Genomic DNA, 26,856 nt, shown 5'->3' with positions numbered 1-26,856 from the left:
TTGTCGACGTCTTGTGTGACTGTAGCGTCGTTGGAGATTATGCTTCCCAGGTACGTGAAGCGTTCTACCGTACAATCCACCTCGAATCTCGATCGGCAGCCCAAGATGTTCAGGCCAGGTGGATTGGCCATGCCAAATTGCCCCATAGTGTCCAGGGATGTGTAGATTAGGTCGGTTATAAGGGGATGGGTCTGGGTGGGAGGCTCCAAGGGTCAGTGTGGACTTGTTGGGCCAAAGGCCCTGTTCACACACTGTAGGGGTTCTATTCTAAGTAGAAGTTCAATCTATAATTTTTTTTGCAAAGATCCATGCCATCGTTAAGAGCCTGAGCTATAAATGAAAGATCTGGGACTGTATTTTCCTGTCCAGAAACGTGATGAATAAACTCAGAATGGAAAATAAATGGTCTCTGAGACGCACAAGTGTAAAGCCTGCCTTACTTTTCATCTGTCCACCATTTTTGCAGTGAGGGAAAGGGGACAGGTGGAACTGGAGATCCCGCCAATTAAAGCATCAATTCCATTAGTGGCCATGTGTGGAGGCTCAACTTTAGGTGCTGCAGTTTTCCAGAAAGAGGGCAGTAATTGGGAGATCTTAGCAATGACAAGCTGTGGGTGGAGGCATGACAGTAACATAGTCAAGTTAGTAGGCAAGGGAAGTCTTTGAAATTTCATTTCTGTTGTTTGAACTGGCTGTAAGATCTCACTGAAGATACTGAAAAGTTGCAGAAGCTCATAAACAGAAGGTGAAGAGAATACTGTGAGGTTGTTGGCAGTTCAGGATCTGTCAATGCCTGGGCATTGGTGCATTTGAAATGAGACTGGCACGTAGAAGCTATCAAGGTATAACAGTGGAATCATGCACAACCAGGAAGGATCCTTAAGGTTTTGGAGTAGATTTGTAGCTCGGGTTGTGGGGTGTTGAGGTTGTTGAAGGGTCCTTGGGAAAGAACATAGTCAGAGTGACTAACCAGAGCATCGAATATATGAGAATAAGTGAAGTTTGCTTGACAGACAGTGTCAAAGCACACTTCGATTCAACAGAGATGCAGTCACAAACACTGTGCTCTTGTCCATAAAGAGTTTGAACTTTGTTTCACTCGTAGTCAAGCTCTGCCAGCAGCAGCTAAGATTGCTGTGCTTTTGAATTTATTCACCTCATTTTTGGGCTTGGGCTTCAGACCTGTAAATTACCTCACCGTCAGCTGCTTCACAATTGACAAACATCAGATTCCCTTAATATTGAGTATCATCGAGTGTAACAATGTGGCTCTCAGGATGTTCAGACAGGTCAAAGAGGTTGATCACTAGGAAGGTCTCCTTCCCTGTGAATGTTTAGTTGGTGTTAAAACTTGCCATATGCCTGTGTATGCTGTCCTGAATGCCATGTACAATCATCAGTCCTGCTGTGCTTCAACAAGGTTTGACTAGAAAGCCATTATTGCAAGGGACAGTCAGATCCAGCAAACATTCAGAAGATGAACACAGAGAGGTCTTAAAAACTAACTGCATGGCTTAGAAATTCAAAAGTTAGGATGTATGTTTGTTTATGGCAAATATAGGATTAGCTAGGCAACCTCACATGAATGTAAAGTATTACCAGTTTCTGGATTCCTCACAGGTGACTAATGGTTTGTGTGTAAAGCCTTGGTTCCTTCCCTGTTCATGCAGGGCACCTTTGAATGGGTGCCTGCAGTGTGACAAGGTCCTTTGGAGATAGATCCCTCACTTTCATCAGAATGTTACAGTATCAGGAATGGACTCTTACGTGTGAAGGGTGATCAGATAGGACTTCTGAGCGAGGAACTTCACTTTTGGAATGTAAGTGATAACTGCTCTCAATTCCAGCAATGTGTTGGTGTACCTTCTGCTACTGTATGGAACAGCTGAGATGCATTCAGGAGACAACAGAAACCCTCAGCACATTTGCAACAAGGTTCTGTGGCAGAATCTACCATGATTTGATCATTTCATAACAATTCCAAATGCATTGCCATCTTTGACAGCAGAGATATGCATTTTGGAACACAAGGAGAGAAATTAGGAAAGTCAGACCTCAGACTTCAAGTTGCAAACAACAGTTTTCAGCAATCTCAATGTCTTGTACTACTGATTTAAGATTACTTCATGATGATTGGAAAAGACGCAGCAGAGATGAGATTTCCATCCATTTTTGTCCAGAATAGGCACAAATCCATTTCCAGTTTGGCTGTACCGCATTGGGCATCAGACCTTTTAAAGCCCTGTAGTTGCAAAACCATGCTTAATGGCAAGCTGGAGACAGAAGCAAGAAAGCAATGTTAGGTCAGTCTTTGCTTCTGATTCCTGACTGATCATAAAATCAGGACTCTGGTCATTCAAACTTTTCCAGCAATTTTAAAAGAATTATATTTTGCGATTTATCTTGTGGGCAATCATAATGACACAACCAAGTGGGATCATCACATCATGTTGAGTACAGAAAACCATTCACTCCATTGTGTCAACTCTTATTGTAATGTTTTTTATTAATCCCATTCTTGCCTATAACTGTTCATTGTGGATTTTTTTTTCTGTTATAGGAGCAAGCATACTCATGTTGAGATTTTGCATTTATGGACCCTACTGGCACAGAAAAGGGTGCAGTTATTTGGTTCTGAGGTATTAGACCATGCAGTTATTATTGACAAAGCTCTGGAAGAGACCAAGTGATCTGATGTGTTGTAATCTTATATGGCCCTGGATTGAAGAATTGTTCTTGCTTTGAAGCTGTTGGAGAAGGTGATAGGTTTGGGTGATCTATGTAGATGTTGCTAAAACAATGAGAATGTTTTATTGATCTGTGTGATATAATAGTTCCTTGGTGCATTCACTCACAAAGCTTTGGTATTTCTATCCATTACATGCTTATGTCACCAAGGCAATTAGGTCACTTCCCTGGAGACCCAGACTTTATTTTAGATTGTGTACGGCAGATCAAGCAAGCGACAGCAATGGGGCATGCGAGTTTCAGGATACTTCAGAGTTCCTGCGAAGCTGTCAAGCAGCAAATTAGAATCTGGTGGTATGCAGTAACCACTTAGGGTGAGACATGTGTCTTTTCTCATATTCCTCCTCATTTACCATTCTGAGAGGAGAACATTGTTCCATGTTATCCTTTGCCACACAGTGATAAGTCCAACTTCGAAAATCTCACCGTAGCTGAAACTTGAAGAACAAATGTTTCATGACAGCTTCCATCTTATTTGTGCAGGATCCTTGGCCTGTTCTACCACACAATGTTGCAGTCTCAGGGTGTGGAAGTATTTTCTCTTGAGGGAATTAATTGTTGGAGCCTGCAAAACAACACGTGTCACCAATTTCAGCCTAAACTTTGAAGAAGTTAGCAACCTCTTGTCTACTCTTGCTGCTTCTTGGTTATATTGCCATTGCTGAGAACCCTTGTAGTCCCCTGACATGACTGGATGTTGTTTTTCTTTTTATGTTTTCATTCATAGCCAGTTTTTATGCGGTCACTGGTGGCTTTCTCCAAATACCTCTTTGGTGATCAAATTTTCTTGTACATTCTAGTCACTAAGAGCTGCAAAGGAACTATCTGTATAAGTTGCACATCATCAGAGGCACAACTTTACATACTCCCTCACTTGTTCTCCAAGCACTCTTTGCTGTTCTTCCTCCTTCACTCATGCTTTACAAAAATATGCTCATAAGCAACGAGGTGGACAAAGTCAGAAGTCAGATGATACCAGGTTATAGTCCACCAGATTTACTTGAAATTGAAAGCTTTCAGAGGGTTTCCCCTTTGTCAGGTGAAGGGGCAACACTCCAAAAGCATGTGATTTCAAATAAACCTGTTGGACTATCTCTTGGTGTTGTCTGACTTTTGACCCCATAAAGACTGACATAGAAGCTCTTGAAGATCCTTCATGAATGCATTCAGGTGTTGGTGATATGGGGTGAAGGAGTAGAAGCTGTGTGAAATGTAATCACACTGCCAAAAGTAGTCAGGAATAATCAAAGCTAATCCAGGCTGCATGTGGCACAAAGTAATTCCCAATTTAGGAATCAGCAATCTTAACGTGAAGAGAAAAAAACATTTATTTTTGCTGATCCTGGCAGCAAGTGTGCCTTCCATTCCCCTCATTCTTACTCCACCACACAAGCATAATTTGAGTGTGAGTGCAGGAAATTAGATTTGTAGTGACATGTTGAAATTAGATGCCAAGTGATTGGTGGACAAATCGCATGAATGATTAAACTGTGCCATCTTCCCTTCACTGATTGCACATACCACCTTGAGCATTGTTCTGTGTTCACACTGTTTCCATCCTTTTTAATTTAAAAATAAACTTATTTGCTGGTCCTATACCTGGAAATTTGTTCTAAACTTTGTGCACTGGGCTGAATATTTCCATGACTAAAGGGGTATTGTTGCAGCTTTGAATACATCTATTTTCACTGCATTTGTTGCCAGTTTTTTGCTGGGCCAATTTACCACACCATTGGCACTTGCCCTCTACCCCCTGCTAGGAATTAATGTTCAGATCAAGCCAATGGAATATAAGGCCCTTTTTTCTCAAATGTGACACAAACCTGGCGCAAGATCAGTCCAGTCCCAACTGAATTGAAATTACACCAATTTCACAAAAAAACTATTAGTTATACTCAGCTGATGCTGTGCAACACGCATTATTCTGAGGTGCTGGGGATATGTTACATTATTACAGCAGTGTAAAGATACCTTTGCTTTGAACAGCAAATTCCCTCTGCAAACACCTATCCTGGAGTATTCTGTAACCCAAAACTATTTGTAAATGTCTGCAGTATTTCATTTGTCGTCTTGGAGTATCTCTGATTCTAATCACTGGCTGCATTGCATTTAGCTGCCAAGGCCTGGAAATATCCCCTGAACTCCGCCTCTCATCTTTCACTTTTAAGGTGCTCATTATAACTGTTTTACCAAACTTTTAGACATTTGCTTTAATTCTCCTTTTATATGCAATGTCAAATTTTGTTTAGTGGTGCAGTCGTGAATTGTCTTGCAACATTTTCTCGTTTTAAAGGTCCTATTATTACTAAGTTGTTCAGTTGCCAGGAGGAGGCCATTTGGTCCATTGTGTCTATTCTGGCCCTCTGAACATTTCAACTTTGAATCAAACCTTGCCTTTTCCTTGTAACCTGCACATTATTTTCATTTAAAGATTAATGCCCTTTTGAATATCTTAGTAGAACCTGCCTCCTGCACAATTCCAAGTAGTGCATTCCAGACGAAAACCACTCATTGTGTGTTAAGGTTCATTATCACCCTACTATTTCCTTCTTTTGCAAAACACTTCAAAACTGTGCCATCCAGTTCCTGATTCTTTTTGTGAGATCTTGATCTTGTTTCTCCCAATGTATTCTGTCCAGATCTCTCATGATTTTTAAACCTTTGACTAAATCTCCCCTCAGCTTTCTCTTTTGAGGAAAACAGTCCTAACTGCTTCAGCCTGTCCTCACAACTGTAATTCCCTAATAACCCTAATTTCTCATCACTGTACACTTTTAATTGACCTGTTATGCATTCTCTCTAATGCATTCAAATCCTTTCTAAAGTGTGGCACCCAGAACTGTACTTCATTTGTTGTTTGAGAGTAAATGAGGTGCAAAGTGTTTTGTAAGTATTATGTCCTCACCTTGATGAACATATAAAGTGACATTTTTTTATTCAAACTTTTTTCTGATCATTTAAATTTTTGCAAACATAAGAACAAAATTTGCTTTTCTGATGTTGGTTACTTGGGCAACAAGATAGGCATCATAATAACAAAAAAATCAAAATTGGAAGTTTTTTCTTTGAAGAAATTCAAAATTAAGTTTTTTGTTATGCTGTTGTTAAAGTTCTTCCCCCCTTACTTTCTTTTTTGGAGTCACTGATTTCTTCTTGCAGTGTTTATAGGCACTGGCTCCTCTCCAATACCTCACCCAAGTAAACCATACTGAGGTGTAAGATAATGAGTGTAAGGAGACCACTTGCTCATCAAGGGCATTCATAATGATTGTGCACAATAGCCAAAACATGTTCAATGATCATTTAGAGTTGTTGGTTGCAACCCTGAATAGGAGTTCTTACTGATTCCTGCCCTCATGTCTGAGATCACCGAACTCATAATGGCCCAAGAATTAGCCTAAGGCCTTAAAGTGTAATTTAGTGAGCAAAGCAGATTCCTGCATTTCTAAATTGGAAGATGAGCTAGCAGACAAAAATATATTGAATCACCTTACAAAATATCAAAGGATACAAGGGTTTTATATTCCAAAATTACATGGATCATACATGCAAATAAAAAGGCCAAAAGGTGCAACAAAATTATTACAAAACAAACTCTCAAGGAATAAACTTCACCTTTGCATCATACTGTATTACAAAATTTCAACACAATAGATATATAAATATTTAGCTACAGATTTCCCATACCCCCAGCAAAAAAAACACAAGTGTAAGTCAGTAATTATAATCCACATACAAAACACATCAAAGTTGTTAGTATTGAAGATGTGTTGCCCAGGAATAGATGCAAAATTTAAAGAAAACATAAATGCTGGAAATGCACAGCCAGTTTCGTGAATACTTTTTAAAGAAACCAAGAACTGTAATTGGGGCTACCATCAAAGAATCAGTGAGCAGGATATACCAAGCCTCTGGTTTTAAATTTGGCCAGTAGTAAAAGGAAAGGAACACTAACAGAAGTGAGGAGTTACATTTGATTTGAGGTCCTGTAAAGACACGAGTAAGAAAAGATATTGTCATTCGTCTTTATTTTAACATTGCAAGGAGGAAGAATGTGTCGAATTGATTCAGAGCATGAAATGATCTTAAACAGGGAATGGGTTGGGGGAGGATGTGGAATTGAGAGGATTACTGACCATAATAGCCTGTAAAAACAGAGGATATGCTAATATTTCAAGATGTAACCTTCATATATCCATGTGCAGCAGGGCATCCCACGCAGTTCACAAATCTTCCTTCTTTCTTTCAAGAGCTGACTGAGCTGCTGTGCATTTTCAGCAATGTTCTGATCATTTTGGATTTCCAGCCTTGGCATATTTTTTTCCCTCTCCACTCTGTGGAGGAGATTAAACCAAACAGATGATTGAATGTATCAGTCCAAAAATCAAACTTCTCCATGGATTTAAATTATAAAATCAGGGTTGAAGTGCAAGAAAATTTTTCTCTTATTTTCATATCAACTAACCTTTATACAATATGTTACAGGCTCAGTCTCTCAGTTTAAAGTGACAGTACTCATTTTGGTTAACCTCTGCAGCAGGTTGAGGCTGGGCAGCCTATTTTATGGAGAATGGTGGACCTCTGATTTGAGAGACAGTTCCCTTTCATTCTACAGTTTCAAATCACCAGAAATTGGACTGAAGAATTACTACCTCCATGAAACAGCAGAAAGAATTTTCAGCAAATAATTATTCTACAGCCTAATTCCAAGGCTTTGACCTTCCCTGATATTTGCACTTCAATTGAATATTTCTAGTATAGGTTGCTTCATCGAGATAATTCAGGACCGTGTTTCATAGAGGGAAGCAAGTTGAGTCAATTTTCTGACATTGTCAGCTTGCACTGCTCTCAGACATCTCCTTGTGAAACAACCAATCAGCTGTGTAAGAATAGTCTGGAAGGATGCTCACTGGTCAAATTGTCTCGTCCTTTCATCTTTCCTGCGTTCCATAAGAAAAGTGCAAATGAGCACAGAAGGAACTAATTAGAAATGGACAAGATTTTTCTGGCCTAATTTAAACTTGCAATGCTGTCCTTGCCACAGAACAATATGACCTCTGTAACTTTTATCTGAGACCAAATAATTGTTGTTTAAACCGTTTTAGTTAATGGGGTCTTATTCGCCATTCCTTAATTGGACCTTAATTTGCTTTTCGGCAAAAAGGATGCCTGAATCTTAGAATTTGATTGTTTGCTGTCCCTAATTTCAATGTTCCTACTTCAAAATGGAAATGTGCATTTGTTTAAGGTGAGTATTGTAAACATCTCATGCTTTTTGATCTTGAACCATGAAAACAGCAAATGCTTACAGCTGTTTACCCGTTGTTGTTGGCGCTCTCCAACATCACTCTGACACTCAGCTCAAATCCAACTTATTATTAAACTTCAGCTTCATGTATTTCACCATCTGTGACTATTCATTTGAGTTGTACTGAGTTTGAAAATGTCGATTCATACCTGTTGCAGCACTTAATTTGTATTTATGCTGGCCAACAAGCTCATTGTTCAGACCACTGAACCTGAAATCATTTGAAAAATGTTGTAAGCATTACTTCATTGTGCCATCATCTTATGTGTAACAAATAGATTAAGAGTCTCTCTGTAACACATTTAGAATTGTGGAACTGTTTCCAGAGGAACACAACAACAAAGGGATAAATATGTTGGAGAAAAAGGAAGTATTAAATAAATCAGATGTTTTGGTGAAAAGAATGTGCACAGCTCATTTTGCTGCTTCTATTTCAGATGTGAATCTCCGAAAGAATGTCATTGTGATACAGAAAACTCCAATACCTCATTAAAATAGCTATTAATGTGTAAACATAGACAGTGAATGTCAATAATCTGCTCAATAAAGACATGACAGCTAAGGCTTAGCTTGTCTTTACCTAAACTCTTCACACATGTATCACGCACACAAAACACACAAATCATACACAATAGCATACAGCACTTTTACATAGGAGTTAGTTCACTCAGTTGACTGGTTGGTAGGTTTGTGATGCAGAGTGACACCAACTGTCCGGGATCAGTTCCTGGCTGAGGTTCCCATGAAGGTCCTGCCTTCTCAACCTCACCTGAGGAATGGTGACCCTCAGGTTAAACCTACCCATCAGTTATTTTACTCTTATAAGCCTTATGGCCTGCTGGGATGAGAGCAATTTAACCTTGATGACATAAAATATTACACACTCAACATGTGCATCACATGTACACAGAACATACATATGGATCTCACACATGCACACTTCTAAACAATATGAAAGACATTGCTCCACAACACTCATGTACCGCAGACATGCTGTGCACCACAGGGTGACAAACACACATATGCAAGGACTTTCTGGCCTGAAACTTTGTATCGGGAGTTGGAGCACTGGTCGACTCATTTCCTCTCCCTAACCCAGCAATGCTTCAGCCAATTGTAGAATCAGTTGTATAATCCTGACCTTGGCCGTTCCATAAAAGGGACTAAGCCTGTGATTTGCATAGTTCCATTATCATTCTCAGAGCTGCTTATAACTATTCAATACATGGGAAGTTTAAAATTTCTGAATTGCAGCCTAGATTAGCTAACAATAAAGAATACCGTCTCTTCAAATTACTGTAATATTTCTTAAACCATTAACTTCTCATCTTACCACACACACTCAGCGATTTATTAACATTTTATTCAGTCAAATTTTAGAAAAAGATCTTCTGTCTGATTTATTTAAGTATCTAGATAATCAGCCAGTTCTTGTATCCAAAGATGTACTTTTTAACAGAAAAGAACTGCCACGTTAAACTGTTATCCAAAATAGAAAATAGCATTTTTTAAAGATCTCTTTCTCTTCTCCCTCACCACCCACCACCTTGTCCATCACTTCCATACTTTTGAGGCGATTCCTTGAATGCCGATGAAACTGAGTTTTCCACAACACCATGGGGAATTCACTCAGTCCATTCAATGAAGAAAGTCAGCTTTGTTTCTGGCTTCTAAGGGAACACCTGCTAATATTTTTGACAGCTGTGGATTCTGGTGATAGTATTTTTGTAGTGGATGAACTTTGCTCCCTGGAATGCGATATAGTGACTGAAGAAGATAGGCTCACATCGGAGGAACTACGAGCCCAGTCATGGCTAGAAAAGACAGAGGAAAAATATAAACAAATACACGCATATACTTTATACATCCATTCCAGATAAATATAGAACACTGAGATAACATAGCCAGGTCAGAGCAAATCAATTTTCATAAACTTCAACAATATTTCAAAAGTAAACTTTTGGTTGTGGTTATTCTTCTTACCTCCTCTCCGGATGGCCCTGAATCTCACTGAAGAACTTTGCCAAATGGGCCATCTGTGAGGCAAGTCAGCAAGTGTTGGCAAGATATTTATAAGGGGCAGGTCCACTGGTGTCCTCATCTCATGCTTTGTCAACTTGTTCTATTTATTGTAATCATGAGAGCTGGACTGAGCTTCACATTCCCAAATACAATCTGCTCAGACAGTGCACAGAGCTGCCAAAGTTTTGTACTTGGTCCATGTGGGTATCAGTGCAGTGCAACATTTAGTGCTGCTTTTTGACCCACATGATCTGAAGAAACTACTATTTTATTTAAAGTTTTAAATGAATGCATTAATTTGAACTTGTCCTTCCATTCATTGTTGGTAGCTTATTCGCCTTTGTCAGTTGCAGGGAAGACGTGTTAAAGTGGCCCATTCATCCTTGTCTACCTACCTAGAGCCTTTATCTTCCACAAGCAGCAACAGAAAGCCAACAGGTACAATAAACTTGCCTGTTAGCTCAACCCTGTGCTTTATTTTACTGGCTTCAATCTTCCCCTTTTGGAAATGTATCTTAGTTGTCTTGACTCTATTTACACTTCAGTGGCTTTTTATCAAACATTATACCAGGAAAGTGAAATGTTTTTGCTGACTTTCCTGAATGGTTATTACTTGTGGACTTGAATTCTTTGCTGCAACCTGCATGATTAATTTTGTAAATATACCAAATTATGATGAGAATTTAAAGTTTTCCTAAGTATCCTCAATATTCTCTCAGGAATTAAATTTCATCCAAATGTGAACTGGCTATGACCACTGTTATGCTGCTTTTTAAAATGTCTCCTATGAGAATGATAAACCCAAATAATGCAGAGAAGGACAAGATGGAGAGGAAAACAAGAAAATGAAGAAAACTGACAATAATTATATCTACACACAAAGTCAGAAAGTTTGAAACGGTGAGAGAAAAGAATCCATCAGACACCTTTTTCTTTTCATATTGTCAAAAGGCACAGCCATGCACTAAACAACATTTGCAAAGAAGATATCAACTCAAATAGTTTATTTTGTCAGTTTAAAGAGTTCAACGTCAATCACTCTTAGTGTCCTATAAGAATGGTAAATTAGTCTGGCCTAACTTTTCTTGTGGCGTGTATGGTATTCTCACCGCATGAGGCATTTATTTATTCTCTGCACCTCTGGGTGCATGAACATTTTCATTTTCCTCATTGCTTTATTTTTGGGAGATTAAATATTCAGGTTCAAGGTGGATGTCAAATCCTCTTTTTCTCAAACAAGACTTTGCTTCCCTAATGGTCAGTTGAACCAAGTATGATGCTGAGGCACACATACTTGACAAATCTTGGTCTCAATTACCAATCTGTGTGCCCTTTGAGCTGAACAAATGATCTTTCTCTCCTAAATTCAGGAGGGTGGAACAATTAGCCAATGTTTTAGCTCCTTATTGTTATCCCATAACTTCTGCTGGAGAGCACCTGTATTCTTGGACAGAAGATCGGAGATTTGTATTTAAACGTGAAACCTGCCATTTTTGAATGATTTACAAATACTCTAGTTTTGGCTTGTTATTAATGAATAGAAAAAGTGCTGATAGACTCTGCAGCCTTTGTCCTAATTTTCATTGTTTCCAAGTCACCCATTATAATTGCGCTCACTGGCTGACGCTTGGATACTAAAATTCTCTTTTTTCTTTTAAAATCCCTCCAAAGCACCACCAATCCTTAGTTCATTAATCTTCTTCAGTTTACAGTCCTTCAAGGTATCTGTATTCTTTCAATTCTGCCCTCTGGCATATTTCCTGATTTTAATTGCTCCATCATTGGCAGCCACATGTTAAATTGGCTCTCAGCTCTGGAATTTCCTCACTAAACCTTTGGACCTCTCTACCTCATTCAACCTTAAAGACATTCCTTAAAAAATCTTCTGAAAAAATTCAAAAAACATTTCTGAAGAAGGGTCTCGACCCAAAGCATCAAACTTTCCTGCTCCTCTGATGGTGCTTGGCCTGCTGTGTTCATCCAGCTTCACACCGTGTTATCTCAGATTCTCCAGCATCAGCAGTTCATACTACCTCTGTAACAATCTTAAAAAATCTTGTTTGGCCAAGTTTCTGTTCATCTGTCCTGATATCTTATTTGGTGAGTTAGTGTCAAATTTTGTTTAACAGTCCTATGAAATCTCTTCAGATCAGATACTATGTTAACAATGTGATATAAATGTTCATTTGTGACTGCGAATTCACACAAATCCTCATTTTTAAGAGAGATGGGGTGGAAAATGTGGGGGAGAAGTGGAGGCAAGAAGAAGTGAACAACTTAAGATTTCTCATTGGTAGCAGATATGTGCCAAAGGTAAACTGACATATTTTTGTACGTTACTTCCCCCTTTCAAAACAAAATCAAAATTTTTGGTTCTTGAAAGATTGTCTTACATTCAAGTAAACAATAAATATTTAAATGCATCCCATGTAATGAAGCTGTCCAGGGAGACTGCACCATAAAAGTAACTCCCCGGGAAATCGTCTTTGCTGAAAGCATGCCAGGACAAATAACATGATTCTGATTTGCTGAAAAGTTACTGCTGACTAAGATCTTTGGGGATACATCAAGCAAACATGGCTTTCCTTGTCCCTTGCTCTGCTTTTAGCGAAATCATAATTTATCCAAAAATATTCATTGGCCATTTGTGTCTCCATTAAGATAAATCCATCAGATTTGAAATTCATTTCCCCAGCTTCAGTGAAACAAAATCCAATTCAGACTTCTGAAAAGATATTTCTATAAAGAAGTAATCAAGACAATGATATATTGTTGATTTTGCTGTTCTCAGCCTGTAGGCAATAAGTCAATTATAGTACCCTCTGCTGCCATTACCAGCGGCAATTTAGCTAGGACTGAAGATTAAATTGTCATATTCTTGACTGGACTTACACCATTTTTATTCAAGCTCATTTACAGCATCAATGGAATTGAGATCTACACGCTTATGAATAATATGACGGTCATGAGGTCACAACAGTAGTGGCTGTCTCCAGTCAGAATTCTTGTTATTTCATTCTTTGCAGTTCTCTTATGGTTTGAATGTTGTAAGGTTCTGGCTGTAAAACAATCTGAATGACAGATGTTGTGATGAAACTATGACACTACCCCCACCCACCACTCAGTCTGTGACCCCATGCTTACGGTCCTGATAAGTATCGCAAACACAGTTGAAGGGTGCTTTCAAACATGTGTGTGACAACATCTCATGATCCCTTGTCTTCACCTCCCCAATTTCTCCTGTAACCCACATCTGGCAACAGCTCTGACAGTGAGCTATAAATTAAGGGATAGTGACATATCCGTAGTAGGTACATTGAGGTGGTGGGGCCCTTTCTCTAAAAGTTCCCTAAAGTGAAAGTGTTATGACTGCCCAGTCTCCTGTGAAAGTTCTTGGCCATGCAAAACTCTCACACAGTGTTCCTGCCACATCTGGGACACCTTGCTGTAATCTGAGGTTACCCAACTGAAAGCTTGTTGCTTCATTCTTTCTGAACAGATTCTCTTCACTAAATTTTGCACCTCTTCTGGTACTGGGAACAGAGGCAAAAAGAGCCTCAAAATAGCACACTGGCTAAAGTACAGTTATATCACAGTTGTCCAGGTGGGTTGCATGGTGGCACAGTCATCAACTTGTATCTGGTGGGTAACCGGCCTCATAAGATCCTCCGATGGACAATTGCAAGTTGCCAGGTGCAATTTTCCATTGGCCTGTAGGTTCTGGAAAGCAGTAGGGCCAGCTCAGGTTTCTGGAGTGGCCATCATGTTCTTGTGCAGTGGGGTAGAACTCCAGATAAGCCATGAAGGGTTATCCTGGAGAAGGTTCACCCAAAGTAGTGTGTACCTTGGCCAAAAAAACATTATTTCAATTTATGTTTAAGATGTAAAGAGGGTGCCTCAATCTTGAAATGTCCTCTCTCTTACTTGCCCTCTATTCCTGCCTATTGCTCCTATCAAACTCAAACACCTCTCATTGTCCCTCCAGGTTCAAAGTTTTTGGCATTTGGGTGCTTAATAATTTGTTAAGCTGGCATTGCATAGTGAGGAGGAGGTGATGATATTGCAGCGCAAGTTTCTACAATTTCCTAGCTCTTTGAGAAAACTGGTTCCGCAGTGGCCAGCAAGAGTGGGTTAAATCATTCCATGCCCAGTAACTTTTGAAAACGATACTGGGATCCTGAATTTTGGAAAAATGACAGATGCTATACTAAGTCATTTGTGAGTTTTACCAGGACTGCAGGGAAAACTGTTCCCTTTTATTAGGTATATGTGACTCAATTTTTTAAGAAAAGAGGCAGGAAGCAAGGAACAACAGGTCACTTAGCTGAACAAATGTTAAACGTTAAAGAAGCTGAACAGTGGGGAAGATGTTAGAAGCTCTTATTAAAGATATTATTACAGGGCACTTAGAAAAGTTCAAGGTAATCTGGCATGATTCAGTTTGGTTTTGTGAAAGGCAAATCCTGTTCAACCAATCTATTTGGCTTGTTTGAAATAACACGTGCTGTAAATAAAAGGGAACAAGGGGATGGATTGAACTTAGATTTCCAGAAGGAATTTGAGAAAGTGTCACATCAAAGCTTCTTGCAGAAAATAAAAGTTCATGTTGTATGTTGGAACATATTGGCATGGATACAAACTTGGCGATCTAAGAGGAAACAGAGTCAGGATACATATGTCATTTTCAGTTGGCAAGATATTTTATTATGTGGTGTGCCACAGGGATCATTCCTCAGACCTCAACCTTTTTACAGCTTATACAAATGACCTGGTTGAAGAGAATGAAGGTATGATTGCTCAGTTTCCTGCTGACACAGAGATAACAATGTAAATCATGAAGAATACAAATGATGCCATGAAAGGATACCGATGAGTTTCATGATTGAGCAAAAATTTGTCAAATGAGGAGCAATGTGGGAAAATTTGAAAATATCTGTATTGGCAGGAATAATATAAAAGGAAGCATTTTATCAAAGCATTAAGTGATTGCAAAATTCTGTGATGCAAAGGGATCTGGAAGTTCAAATGCATAAATCTTAAAAAGTTAGTGTGAAGATGCAACAAGCTCAGAAAGGTAAGAGAATGATGTTTATTGCAAGAAGGTTAAAGTTTGCCACAGAAAATGGGTGAATGGGAGTGATTGCTTTGCCCCTTTTAATGTGAGTCTGTGAAGTGTTGTTTGATATACTCCATTCTCTACTGAGGTAGGCTGAAGGGTGTTCTTCAGGTGCTGGCTTCCGGAATCCAATTTTTGAATGAAACTCACATCTAAATCCTTTAAAAGCAAGACTTGAATATTTCTGCACAAAACAGATGAAATGTAAGAGAATTACTTTGCCAATCCATCCACGCAAACACAGGAGATGAAAGAAGACAGGGCAGGAGATGATAGATCACAAATTTCAACTTCCCTGAGGTTAGTGTCCAACAATAGTTGCCTCAGTGAGCTGGAACCAGTAGCTTTCCTTCTTTCAGGTTAAGTGTGGGCTTCTCTTAGCTTTCAAGTTGGAGACAGAGATTAAGGGTCTGATGCAGGCTACCAGCTAAACCTGAAGTTCAACATTCCTTCTGGTGTTCAAATTGCAACTGCCTTAGAATCTCAGGATTGTATATTTAAACATTTCACCAAGTATAGATTTCATTCTTTTGGCAAAGAAATGGGCATTTTAGGTGCATTAGATGGTCCATTGAAAAGTTTTTAAGCTGACAGTGTAGCTTCACTTTCCCCAACAGAGTCAATTATGAGGTAACTGTAAAATCATCAGCATCCACTTCTTTGTAGTCAGTCCTAATATTTTTCTTTGTCCAGAACTGACTGGAAGCAGATAAATCCTCTCCAAGTCCTTTGAGATAATGGGACCTGCAGATGCTGGAGAATCAGAGATAACAAGGTGTGGAGCTGGGTGAACACAGCAGGCCAAGCAGCGTCTTAGGAGCACAAAAGCTGACGTTTCGGGCCTAAACGCTACATCAGAAAAGGGGGATGGGGAGAGGATTCTGAAATAAATAGGGAAAGAGAGGGAGGCGGACCGAAGATGAATAGAGGAGAAGATAGGTGGAGAGGAGAGTATAGTTGGGGAGGTAGGGACGGGATAGGTCAGTTTGGGGAGGATGGACAGGTCAAGGGGGTGGGATGAGGTTAGTAGGTAGGAAATGAAGGTGTGGCTTGAGTTGGGAGGAGGGGAGAGGTGAGAGGAAGAGCAGGTTAGGCAGGCAGGAACAAGCTGGGCTGGTTTTGGGTTTTGAGTTGGTTTTGGGCTGGCTTCCTCTACATTGGGGAAACCAAGCGGAGGCTTGGGGACCGCTTTGCAGAACACCTCTGCTCGGTTCGCAGTAAACAACTGCACCTCCCAGTCGCGAACCATTACAACTCCCCCTCCCATTCCTTAGATGACATGTCCATCCTGAGCCTCTTGCAGTGCTATAATGATGCCACGTGTAGGTTGCAGGAACAGCAACTCATATTCCATTTGGGAGCCCTGCAGCCCAATGGTATCAATAAATGATTTCACCAGCTTCAAAATCTCCCCTCCCCCCACTGCACCCCTAAACCAGCCCAGCTCGTCCCCACCTGCCTAACCTGTTCTTCCTCTCACCTCTCCCCTCCTCCCACCTCAAACCGTACCTCCATTTCCTACCTACTAACCTCATTCCACCCCCTTGACCTGTCCGTCCTCCCCAGACTGACCTATCCCCTCCCTACCTCCCCACCCATACTCTCCTCACCACCTATCTTCTCCTCTGTCCATCTTTGGTCCGCCATCCCCTCTCTCCCTATTTATTTCAGACTCCTCTCCCCATCCCGCTTTTCTGATGAAGGGTCTAGGCCTGAAACGTCAGATTTTGTGCTCCTGGGATGCTGCTTGGGCTGCTGTGTTCATCCAGCTCCATACTTTGTTATCTTATGCCAAGATTGGCACCCAGTTTGAAGCAGTCTCAATTTTCAAAAGGAATGCCTAGTTCTGTATGAAGATCAAAGTCCTCTTTCAGTCCAGCACTGTCTTCGGTACCTCACACTCATTCTTATCTCGTCTCCCAGCAAGGCTTATAGTTTCCCCATCACACCAGTGCATGCAGCATCTTCCCCATTCATTCCACACACCCCAACCTCAAGAACTGACTGGTTTGTAAGGTGAGTTTGGCAAGATCACAATCCCAGCTGTGTTGTAGAAAACAAGACTTTTAACAAGAATTATGATTATCAATTGGGAACTCACCACTTCCTAGTCAGAATCTTGTCACACCAGTTAGGGAGATATGTACAAGATGCTGCAGGATCATCAGTGAGATTGGCCTCACCAAACATGTTGCTTGATTCTACGACTCAGTGTCTAGCAGGAAATGGGTGAGAGAGTTTGATCTTTAGTTTCCCTTTCCATATTTTGCAGTGTAGTAAATGGATGAAAATCACCTTCCTTTACCCTCTTTGTAACACTGTTGTGGACGGAAATTCTCAGAGTTTGTCAGAAAACTGTAGCAGTCAGCTGGGAGAACAGGGATCGAAGGTTGTATAAAGTAAAAGAAAGCAATTGTCCTGAAATGTCTGCACAAAATTCAGTTTCACACGACCTGTTTGACCTTGCTTTGCTGTTCCTTTTTAGACAAACTGTTTCAAACTAAATTATTTTTAATATCTCAGATGAATTAAGCATAAATTCAGTAGTCTTCCATACTGCATGTAGTTTATTGTCCTCCTTCACTTGCACCCCCTAATGACTGTTATCTTGGCAGCAAGTCTCAAAGCAACACTTGAAGTTTCAGCACAGCCACAGAAAACAGTATTTCTGAGTTTTTTTCTCTCTGTGGATACAATAGTGCCTTAATCTTGGCAAATAGAAGACTGACTCCTGGTGAACTATGTAACAGGACAAAGTATGAACATTTTTTAAGAAGTATTTTCTTCCATTTTACAAATGTTAGTTCTTAAAAGGCCAGTTTATCCTCTTAGTCCACAGTTCTCAAAATGATTAGTACTTGAAGGTTTCAGTATAAAACATTTAAAAACTCTCAGGTCTCATTTGACTTCCCCGAAAACTCAGTGCATTTAAAAAAATGAAAAGTGGAATACAAACCATTATTTTACTGATGGAGGAATATTTAAAGAAGCACTCACCATTGTACACTGAACATCTCAAAACACTGATAAACCAACAGGTCATTTGGAAGTGCAAATCCTGTTGTTTTGTAGGTATTTGCTGCAATTAGTTTGTTCATAGCAAGATTCAACAAACAGCAGTAAGATTCATGACCAGTTAAAGTGATTTTGGTGATGCTGATTGACAAACAACAACATGAGAAACTGTAGAACAGGTACACTGTATTGGTCCTTGAGGCTTTTCTACCATTCAGTCAGATCATATAAACTGAACTCCATTTTCCTGCTATATCCACAAATCTTTTGAATCTGCTTTTTTCCAAAATCGAGGAAGGTTAGTCTGGACATAGGGAAGACTACCTGTTCTTGTTTGAATCAAGTTTTTACATCTATATGGGAAAGGAAACATCTCATTCAACAGATTGCAGGCTCTGCACTGACTGTAATGAGGTGAGGCAGGTGGAGCCTCATAGAAACTGAGTTCCTGATTGGGGCTGGCCACCTGGTCCAATCAGGGAGCCCTGGCTGACAGATAGAAACAGGAGCCTCAGGGATTCTGCTCACTCTGAGAGCTGGCTCTGAGGGAGCTGAACTAGTGTCAAGGACTCTTCACACGTGCAAGTGAAAGGTGACTTGGTGATGGGTCTTTGTGGAGTTATTCCCTTAGAAGTGCACTGAAATTCCAGTACATATCATGTGCCCAAATTCAAAAGGGGGAATAAAACATCCTGGGCCCAACTTTTGCAGAATTATGGCAGGTCCTAAGAGGTGGTGTGCAGGCTCTGGATCCAGACGTTCTACCCCAATTCTTGGTAAATCACATGTTTGCCAGTAGATAGGTGTGGAGGGAAGTGCATGAAATACACAGGCACAAGCTATGAATTACCTGGGTATATAACTCAGTGCACACTGCAAGTGGGCCTGATTGCCCCAGGAACAGCCTCAACACACGATATGTTTTCCATGACATCATGCTGAAGACTAAAGTGCTCTCAAAAAGCAGACAAGATATATAATGCTGTCAAGGAGGCAAGTTATTTAAATCCTTTGTCTTTTAAAGTCTGCAAAAGACTGCCTTCCTGATTCTGAAAGTGAAAATGACCTGTGTATGCTGTTCTCACAGATATTTGTTGACACACCCCAATGTAGCAATTGTCATGAGGTCAGCCAGCTGGAGCTCCTAGGATCTGAGTTAATTACTTGTATCCGACTCATACAAGTCATTAACTTACATTATGCATCACTGTGATCCCAGTACTGATCCCTCTGGCACTCCACTTGTTTCAGGCTGCCATCCTGTACTTGATCATGTTATGTAATTTTGCATGATCTGCTACTATTTCCTTTATAACAGGCACCAAAAGCTGTCAAGTCCTCTCAGTACCTTGTAAGTTTTAATAAGGTCACCTCTTATTCTTCTCAACTGAGGTGAGAAAGGACATGTGGAGGCTTGAGTAGTCTGCAGTGTAATAGCAGATTTACACATTGCTGCACTGTTTATATTTTGAAATTCTAGTGATGCAACAAAATTCCTTTTAGCCTCTCCTCACATTAACATGATTTAAAACTGATCATTATAATCACTGAGTATCTAAGCTAAGAATTTATCTCTGAAATAAAGGAACTCTTTACAATTCCACTGAAAATTGTCCCATGGCCACAAGTACCTCCTCATAACAAAAAGTTTATTACCCAAGATATTGCTCTGCAGAATCTGTGTTGTACATTTATTGTGGCTTTCATGTCTTTTCTGTTGTGGTGGCCCAAAATCACAGTTAATCTGAGCTCTGACTATTTATCATAACTTCAGTGCTTTATTACCCAAAGTGCAACTGTCCCTCGTCTGATGCTATTTTGACAACAGGGATCTGTACTCAAATCCCAGTGTAGACTTCAAACCACTACTTCCTACTTCAGAAGAAAATGTGCGTGCAAACTCAAGCCTAATGGGGGATAAAGAGCGCCACTGGACCAATTATTTTTACCATTTGTATTCCGTAAACCTAAGCATTGAGCTTTTAGAATTTATTTGATAACAGGAGAATTGAGACCAATCATGTCCTTTAAAAAGCACCCACTTTCCACCCAAAATCATTGAACAGAAACTAGCAGCAGAGAGGTCAGTGAATGATGATTTCTTCCCCGTTCTCTACCCCAATTATCAAAGCCCATCCTCAGCTGGTGCCAACATTGTGGTCTGACTTTGCTTTTGTTCTGCTGCCAGCAGAGAGATTTTGGGGTTGGGAAACTCTAGCTCAGCTCACAAAATCGGTTGAAATTGCAGCCCACAAAACATTCAAAGCAATTGGACTGGATATTTTGCCTTAGGTGATATCTTGAACAGCTGAGATCAGCAGTTGGGGTAGTACTTCCATCTCCGTGTACAATTTTGAATTTATGTTTTTTCGGATATGAAAGGGGATCCATTTGAATGTAACATACTTTTTTCAGAATATTTATTCTCCCTGAACCTTTATTGATCCCAGAATTGTGTTTTCTCAACTTGCCGTCTATTCAAAAGCAATGGTATCCTTCTTATGATTGAGTGGCCAGGGCATGGATGTGGAGGTACAGTAGTTAAATGGATCTTTGATGATAGCAGTTGTGACTTAAGTTTCTTTTCAGAAATGGAATGGGAGAGGAAAGTGACTGATGATTTGAGACTCCCCTTTTTCTGCCTATCATCAAAGACCAATTTGACACTTCTCCCTCCCTGATCTCCATATGATGCATGCCATCTTTCAATGTAAAAATTTAATTCAGGCAAAAAGCCATCTCCTCACCTCGGAATCCATTTCCATTCCCATTGGAGCAGGCCGGGGAGGGGGAGTCTTGGGGTCGGATCACCGGTGCAAAGGCGCTCTTCTGTTTCACTGCGGGGAAGACAGAAGATGAGAAGGGAAGAATGGCAGATGTGCTGGAGGACAGAGGGACAGCAGAGGCCACAGTCGGACTGGAAGGCATAACTGTAAGAAATCAAAAAAGAGGAAGAAAAGAACAGCTCTGTCTTAGACATAAAGGACCCATCTTGTGTGGAACTGGAGTATTTGATTTGTTTCGTGAGCGAGTTTATAATTTAAAGGAGCATCATGTCAACATGACAGCATTTGGCAAATATTTCATTCATTTGTAAACACACAGCGACCACCCCACAGCATGTGTTCACAATGTTAAAACAGTTTCTTTGCTTTTATCAATCTGAAGCATTAACCTCGATTACCCTTCACATATGCTGTCTGACTCACTAAGTATCGTCAGCATTTTCGGTTTTTAGTCTGGATGTTTGGTCCCGCTAGGGGAATACTTCAATGGTTAAGGACATTCAGCCATGGATCTTCAGGTAAACGTTCTCCAAGGCAGACTTTGGGATACAGAACAATGCAGAGTCGCCAAGCAGAGGCTGATAGCCAAATTCAGTGTCTCTGAGGACAGCCTCAGCTGGGATCTTGGATTCATGTCACACTACCAGTGACCCCACCACACACACCCCCCGCCCCGCAACACACACACACACACACACACACACACACACGCACACACACACTCTTTCTCTCTCTCTCTCTCTCCCCTGCGCACACACGTTCAAAGTGTTGTATATCGTTTTAAAATCTTAATGTCTTACTTTCAAAACTTAGAAGGTTATTTGCTGCTACACCCTGATCCACATCGCTCACCCAACAAGGATTTGGGTTGGGGTAACTGATCTACACACTACACTGGTCTACTCACTATTTCCCCACAAAGGGGACTAGTGGAGATCATCTGGAACAAAGCAAGCTCACATGCATCACTTATTCTTTAATCATAAATACAACTTATATCGTAAAATGTTAAAAACAAAATTTCACGTTGGTCAACATTTCCAAACTTGGAAACATCCAACTCCTCTTTCTCTGCTTCAGGATCATTACATTTTTCACTGCATACATGATTCCTATATCTTTTATATTACAAAGGATACCTGCTTAAACGTCTGTAAAGTTCACGTTTTCATCCTTGTGTTCAAGTCCCACATCACCTTGCCTCTCCCTATTTCTGTGACTGGCTTTGAGCCTCAGAATTCATCTTGCAGTGTCTGGAACATTCCTGATTTCCTTTGCCTCACAAATGACAGCTCTCTCTTCCAGGGTAGATCTGAAATTCCCTCCCTAAACCTCTCGCTATTTCTGTGCTGTATGACTCTATGACTAAAAGGCAACGACTAGTAGAGGAACCCAGTGTATGGCAGAGTCCATCAACCCCAGCTGCAGAATGCCTGATTCCACTGAGATATAGTCAGAGCAAAAGAAAGATTAAGACCCTCTCAGGGCATATAGGTGGCATATGTCACATGTCACTGCAAATAGGTTTTTGCATTTGTAAATATGTTCACTTCTCATCATGAGCTGTGTGCGCAAATGTCTATCTAGCCATAACTACAACACTGAAGGGGTACGGACCCTTGCTGCCTTTAGCTCTGCACAATGTCTGATGGTCAAAGTGAGCATTTTCTCCACCAAGTTTAGGCAACAGGTAAATGGAAGGTAATTGCTACTGTGACAAATAGAATGAATCTTTCCAGATGGCAATACCTTGTGATTGCATCACAGCCATTCATGGAACTGCTTCATACTGTTGCTAATATGGTCAAAAGTACTTGGTGCGAGGTTTGGGCTGCACAAATTAAGTTAATACGATACAACAAACTCTTAGCCTGCCCATCTGAGATATGGTTACAGCCATTTTCATCTCCTTTGCACACATGTTATTTACAGCACAATGAATGGGAACAGCAGTCACTCCACAAGCGATGAACAGGCTCAGCCTTTTACTACAGGTGAATTCACAAATGTAAATATTTCCTTCTTGTAGCCCTCCCTGTCAACCCCATAAACTTTGAACTTTGCCAAATCCCACTCAACCTGTACATCTAAATCTTCACCTGCTTTACACCCCCAGCCCCAGGCATAATGAGTTAACGAGCCAGTTCTAGTGGTGAGTGATAATGGGAACTGCAGATGCTGGAGAATCCAAGATAATAAAATGTGAGGCTGGATGAACACAGCAGGCCCAGCAGCATCTCAGGAGCACAAAAGCTGACGTTTCGGGCCTAGACCCTTCATCAGAGAGGGGGATGGGGTGAGGGTTCTGGAATAAATAGGGAGAGAGGGGGAGGCGGACCGAAGATGGAGAGCGAGCAGTTTCAAGGCTGAAGAGATTACAAGAGAGTTGCAGTGGGAGAGTGATTCCCTGAGGTTGGCCCGGAGGGAGGAGGGTAACTTCTTCAGGTTAGGCATCCCTGGAAGAGGCTTCGCAGTGAGGTTAAAATTGTATCAGTGATAATGGGAACTGCAGATGCTGGAGAATCCAAGATAATAAAATGTGAGGCTGGATGAACACAGCAGGCCCAGCAGCATCTCAGGAGCACAAAAGCTGACGTTTCGGGCCTAGACCCTTCATCAGAGAGGGGGATGGGGTGTTCTCTCACTATAGGATGGGTACACTAGAATGATAAGACCCTCCCCACCACCTGTGCAATATTCCTTTCATTTTGACCTCTATCACGTACCCCTTTAGATATTGCATTGTCAACCATGTCACAACTGTAATCCTGTCTGCATCCCAGCATTTGACCTGCAGTCCCCACAATTACTTACTGAGCTTCCATCCTCCAGTCATGGTCTGTGATAACTGCACTTGACTTTGAATGGATGGACTCCCAGGACTGACAAGGGCCCGCCACCTCCATTAACTTAGCTGGACAGTGTAAATGATGGATGACCAGATCCCTAGCTGATATCTGTACTGCTCCCTAACTGTCTTCTGCTGACTTCCTGGATTAGTGGTATTAGACGCACAAAGGTGACCATAGCCCACTCCTTGGACAAGAGAGATAAGGACTCCCTGACCACCCCTAGCCCATGGACTAATACTGATGTTTGTCTCGACTTACTGCACAGAGATCTCCTGCTTGAAGGGAGTCTCCAAGGAACTGACTGAGGATCACTTCCCTTAGACTTTGAGACACAACCTTTTACTTCAAGTACATATCATGTGGTTGCCATATACACAGCTCACAAATAGTGCAGTTGTAATACTAAGGTAGCCATACAGCAATATGTCTACCCGTTGACTGATCGCTGCTGGTAAGCAATACGAGATGTCAGGCTTGTTGTCTGCGTTAAAGGGGAAAACAAGGTACACACACACAATGAGTCTTTAAGCTTTGATCCAGGCGGTAAAATACCAAAAGGCATGACAAGGCAAGGCAGAAATGCTGTGAGCACTGCAGTAGACACAGGGAATGAGTGCTAAGACAGTATGTGAGCAAATCTGAGTGCACCCTTGGCCCAATCTATGAATTGGGTCAGTGTCTTGACAGAAGCAATGCAGTTCAGGGAACCCATGTTCTCTAAAGTACAGGAGTGAACTCCAGAAGCATATTTTAAGTGGACAGGAGATAAGTCATGACGATATTTTTGAGGTTGGCACATGACGGATACCTAGGTCCCTGAATGTGCAATACATTCAGTTGTCCATGGATTGTGCCCTGAAATATTGATGCTGGGTGTTGAACTTGGAGATCCAAACAACAAGTGGTGGGGTGGCGTCAGAAGAGAATCTCCCACAGTCCTCTGTTGGGAATTCTCATTGTCTACTTTCCATCTGGCAGGTGATAGAACGGGAGACTGCATATTAATGAGGTGAGATGTCGTAATAATGAGACTTATTAATAAGTGATAATCCATACTAATAGGCTTCTGACCACTCACGAGCAAAAATCTTGTCTTGGCTTTCAATTCATGATTAGAAAATGGGAGTTATTGGTTTCAACATCAAGAAAGTGAACATATTACCCAACTTTCCCAAATTTCTTCCTAAGTGGTCCTGTCATTTGGGGCAAAGTAAATTACACTCTTAGTTCTTAGGCAGCATAGACTGAGGGCAATTTCATTCTCATGGTGCTGATTATCTTAGCCTGTTCCTTACGTATACTCAGTGATATCGATACAAGGCACTGTAGTGATTGTAACCAGGTCAGCCAGGTGGACCTCACAGAAAAGAAGTTCCCTGATCAGGGTTGTTAATTTGGTCTAATCAGGGAGCCCTAGCTGACAAACAGGAGTGACAGACATCCTCTAGGACCTGACATTGAGGGAGCTGGATTGCTGTTAAGGACTTTCCGTGTGTAAATAAAGGGTGACTCAATGATTAGATACTGGCCTTTGTGGAATTATTCAGCAGTGATAAGAGAAAAGCACGCTCCTAAAGAAAATCGTTCGAAACTATCTTTGAATTGGGGGTAAGCATTGCTGGCATGCTGTTATTATCGAGCCTTGACTCGATCCATCCTGCCATTGAAGACTGGGCCCAATATGTAGAAAGAATGCATTTTTTTTCCAGGCAAATAATATTGTGGCAGATGAAAAGCAATGAGTATCTGATAGCTTGTGGACCCACAGCTTTCTCAGTTATTAGGAGCCGTACTTTCCCTGAGGCACGAGAAACAAAAACCTTTCAAGAGTTGATGGGTTTGATTGAGGAATATTATAAACCTAAGCCTCCTCTAATTCTGAGATGCTATCGATTTTATTCAGCAATTCAAAAACCAGTATAATCTGTATTGGGATTTTTGATTTGGTTAAGCGAACCAGCAAAAGCATGTGGCTTTGGACTGACCTTTACTGAGATGCTGACTCACTGTTTGGTATGTAGGATGAATAATGTGACCATGCAAAAGCACTTAATAGCTGAAGCCCAACTCGACTTCAAACAGACACAACAACTGGTTTTATCATTGGAAAATGTGGCAAGAGGAGCATATGAGTTTCAGGCTGTTCCAATGGAAGTGGACACCCTCATCAGTCCATCCGAGCTAGGGGAATATCACGTAAGTGAAGGCAATTACACAGCCTCACTCAGGACATATCCTGAACAGGGGGTCTCCAGTTCAGCCCACAGCAAAAATCCCAACAAAGCCAACGCTCAAACAAACAGTTCACATTTTCTTAATGATCCGGACCAGCAAAGCTATTGTAGTTACTGCCAGTATGCTGAATCAAGACAGCAAAAGAGTCCCACTCAACCTAAATTAAGTAAAAGAACTCATAGGCCAGTATCTGGGGAATTACAGATCTTGGAAAGTTCACCTACAGCTGGTTTGTAACAGTTAAATTGCTTGGCAACATCGAAATCAGAACAAATCAAAATCAACATCTGGTTAAGTGGTCACCTGGTTCTAATGAAGAACAATACCTGCGTGGCCTTTCAGTGACTACAGAGCCAGTCTTGAGTAAAATTTGCTCTGGACTCCAACTGTTTAGTCTGCGAAAGACTTTGGTCGACTGAGAGTCGAAACTGCAGAACCTTCACAGATTAAAGGTCTAACTTTGTTAGAAGAGGGTAGAATCCTGACAACGTGGAAAAAGGCCCATCGTCCCAACAAGCCCACACTGAAACTCGGAGCATCCTACCCGTACCCATCCCACATAACTCACCTAATCCACACACCCCTGAACATGACAGGCAATTTAGCCTGGCCAATCCACCTAGCCTGCACATTTTAGGACTGTGGGAGGAAACCCGAGCACCCGGAAGAAACCCACACAGACATGGAGAGAATGTGAAAACTTCATGCAGTCACCCAAGGGTAGAAGTGAACCCAGGTCTTGGCGCTGTGAGACAACAGTGCTAGCCACTGAGC

General features: G+C 41.0%; 1 protein-coding gene across 5 annotated transcripts in view; it reads right to left on the bottom strand.

Annotated features, from left to right (window-relative positions):
* Window positions 1-5,753: 5,753 nt before the first annotated feature.
* LOC125448084 (transcription factor COE2) overlaps window positions 5,754-26,856 on the bottom strand; it is a 246,260-nt gene continuing 225,157 nt past the window's right edge. For 3 of the 5 annotated variants that reach the window (XM_048523092.2, XM_059641079.1, XM_048523091.2), the window contains 2 exons: window positions 20,957-21,139; window positions 5,754-9,870 (listed from right to left, as the gene is read on the bottom strand). In XM_048523092.2, the coding sequence (XP_048379049.1) occupies window positions 9,839-9,870; window positions 20,957-21,139 (215 nt within the window). In that variant the 3' untranslated portion in view covers window positions 5,754-9,838. The remainder of the gene's footprint in view (window positions 9,871-20,956; window positions 21,140-26,856) is intronic. The other 2 variants (XM_048523093.2, XM_048523094.2) reach the window with 2 other exon arrangements.

Source organism: Stegostoma tigrinum, chromosome 40, assembly GCF_030684315.1.
Source record: "Stegostoma tigrinum isolate sSteTig4 chromosome 40, sSteTig4.hap1, whole genome shotgun sequence".
NCBI classification, from domain to species: Eukaryota; Metazoa; Chordata; class Chondrichthyes; order Orectolobiformes; family Stegostomatidae; genus Stegostoma; species Stegostoma tigrinum.
This window is presented reverse-complemented; position numbering and strand designations above follow the sequence as displayed.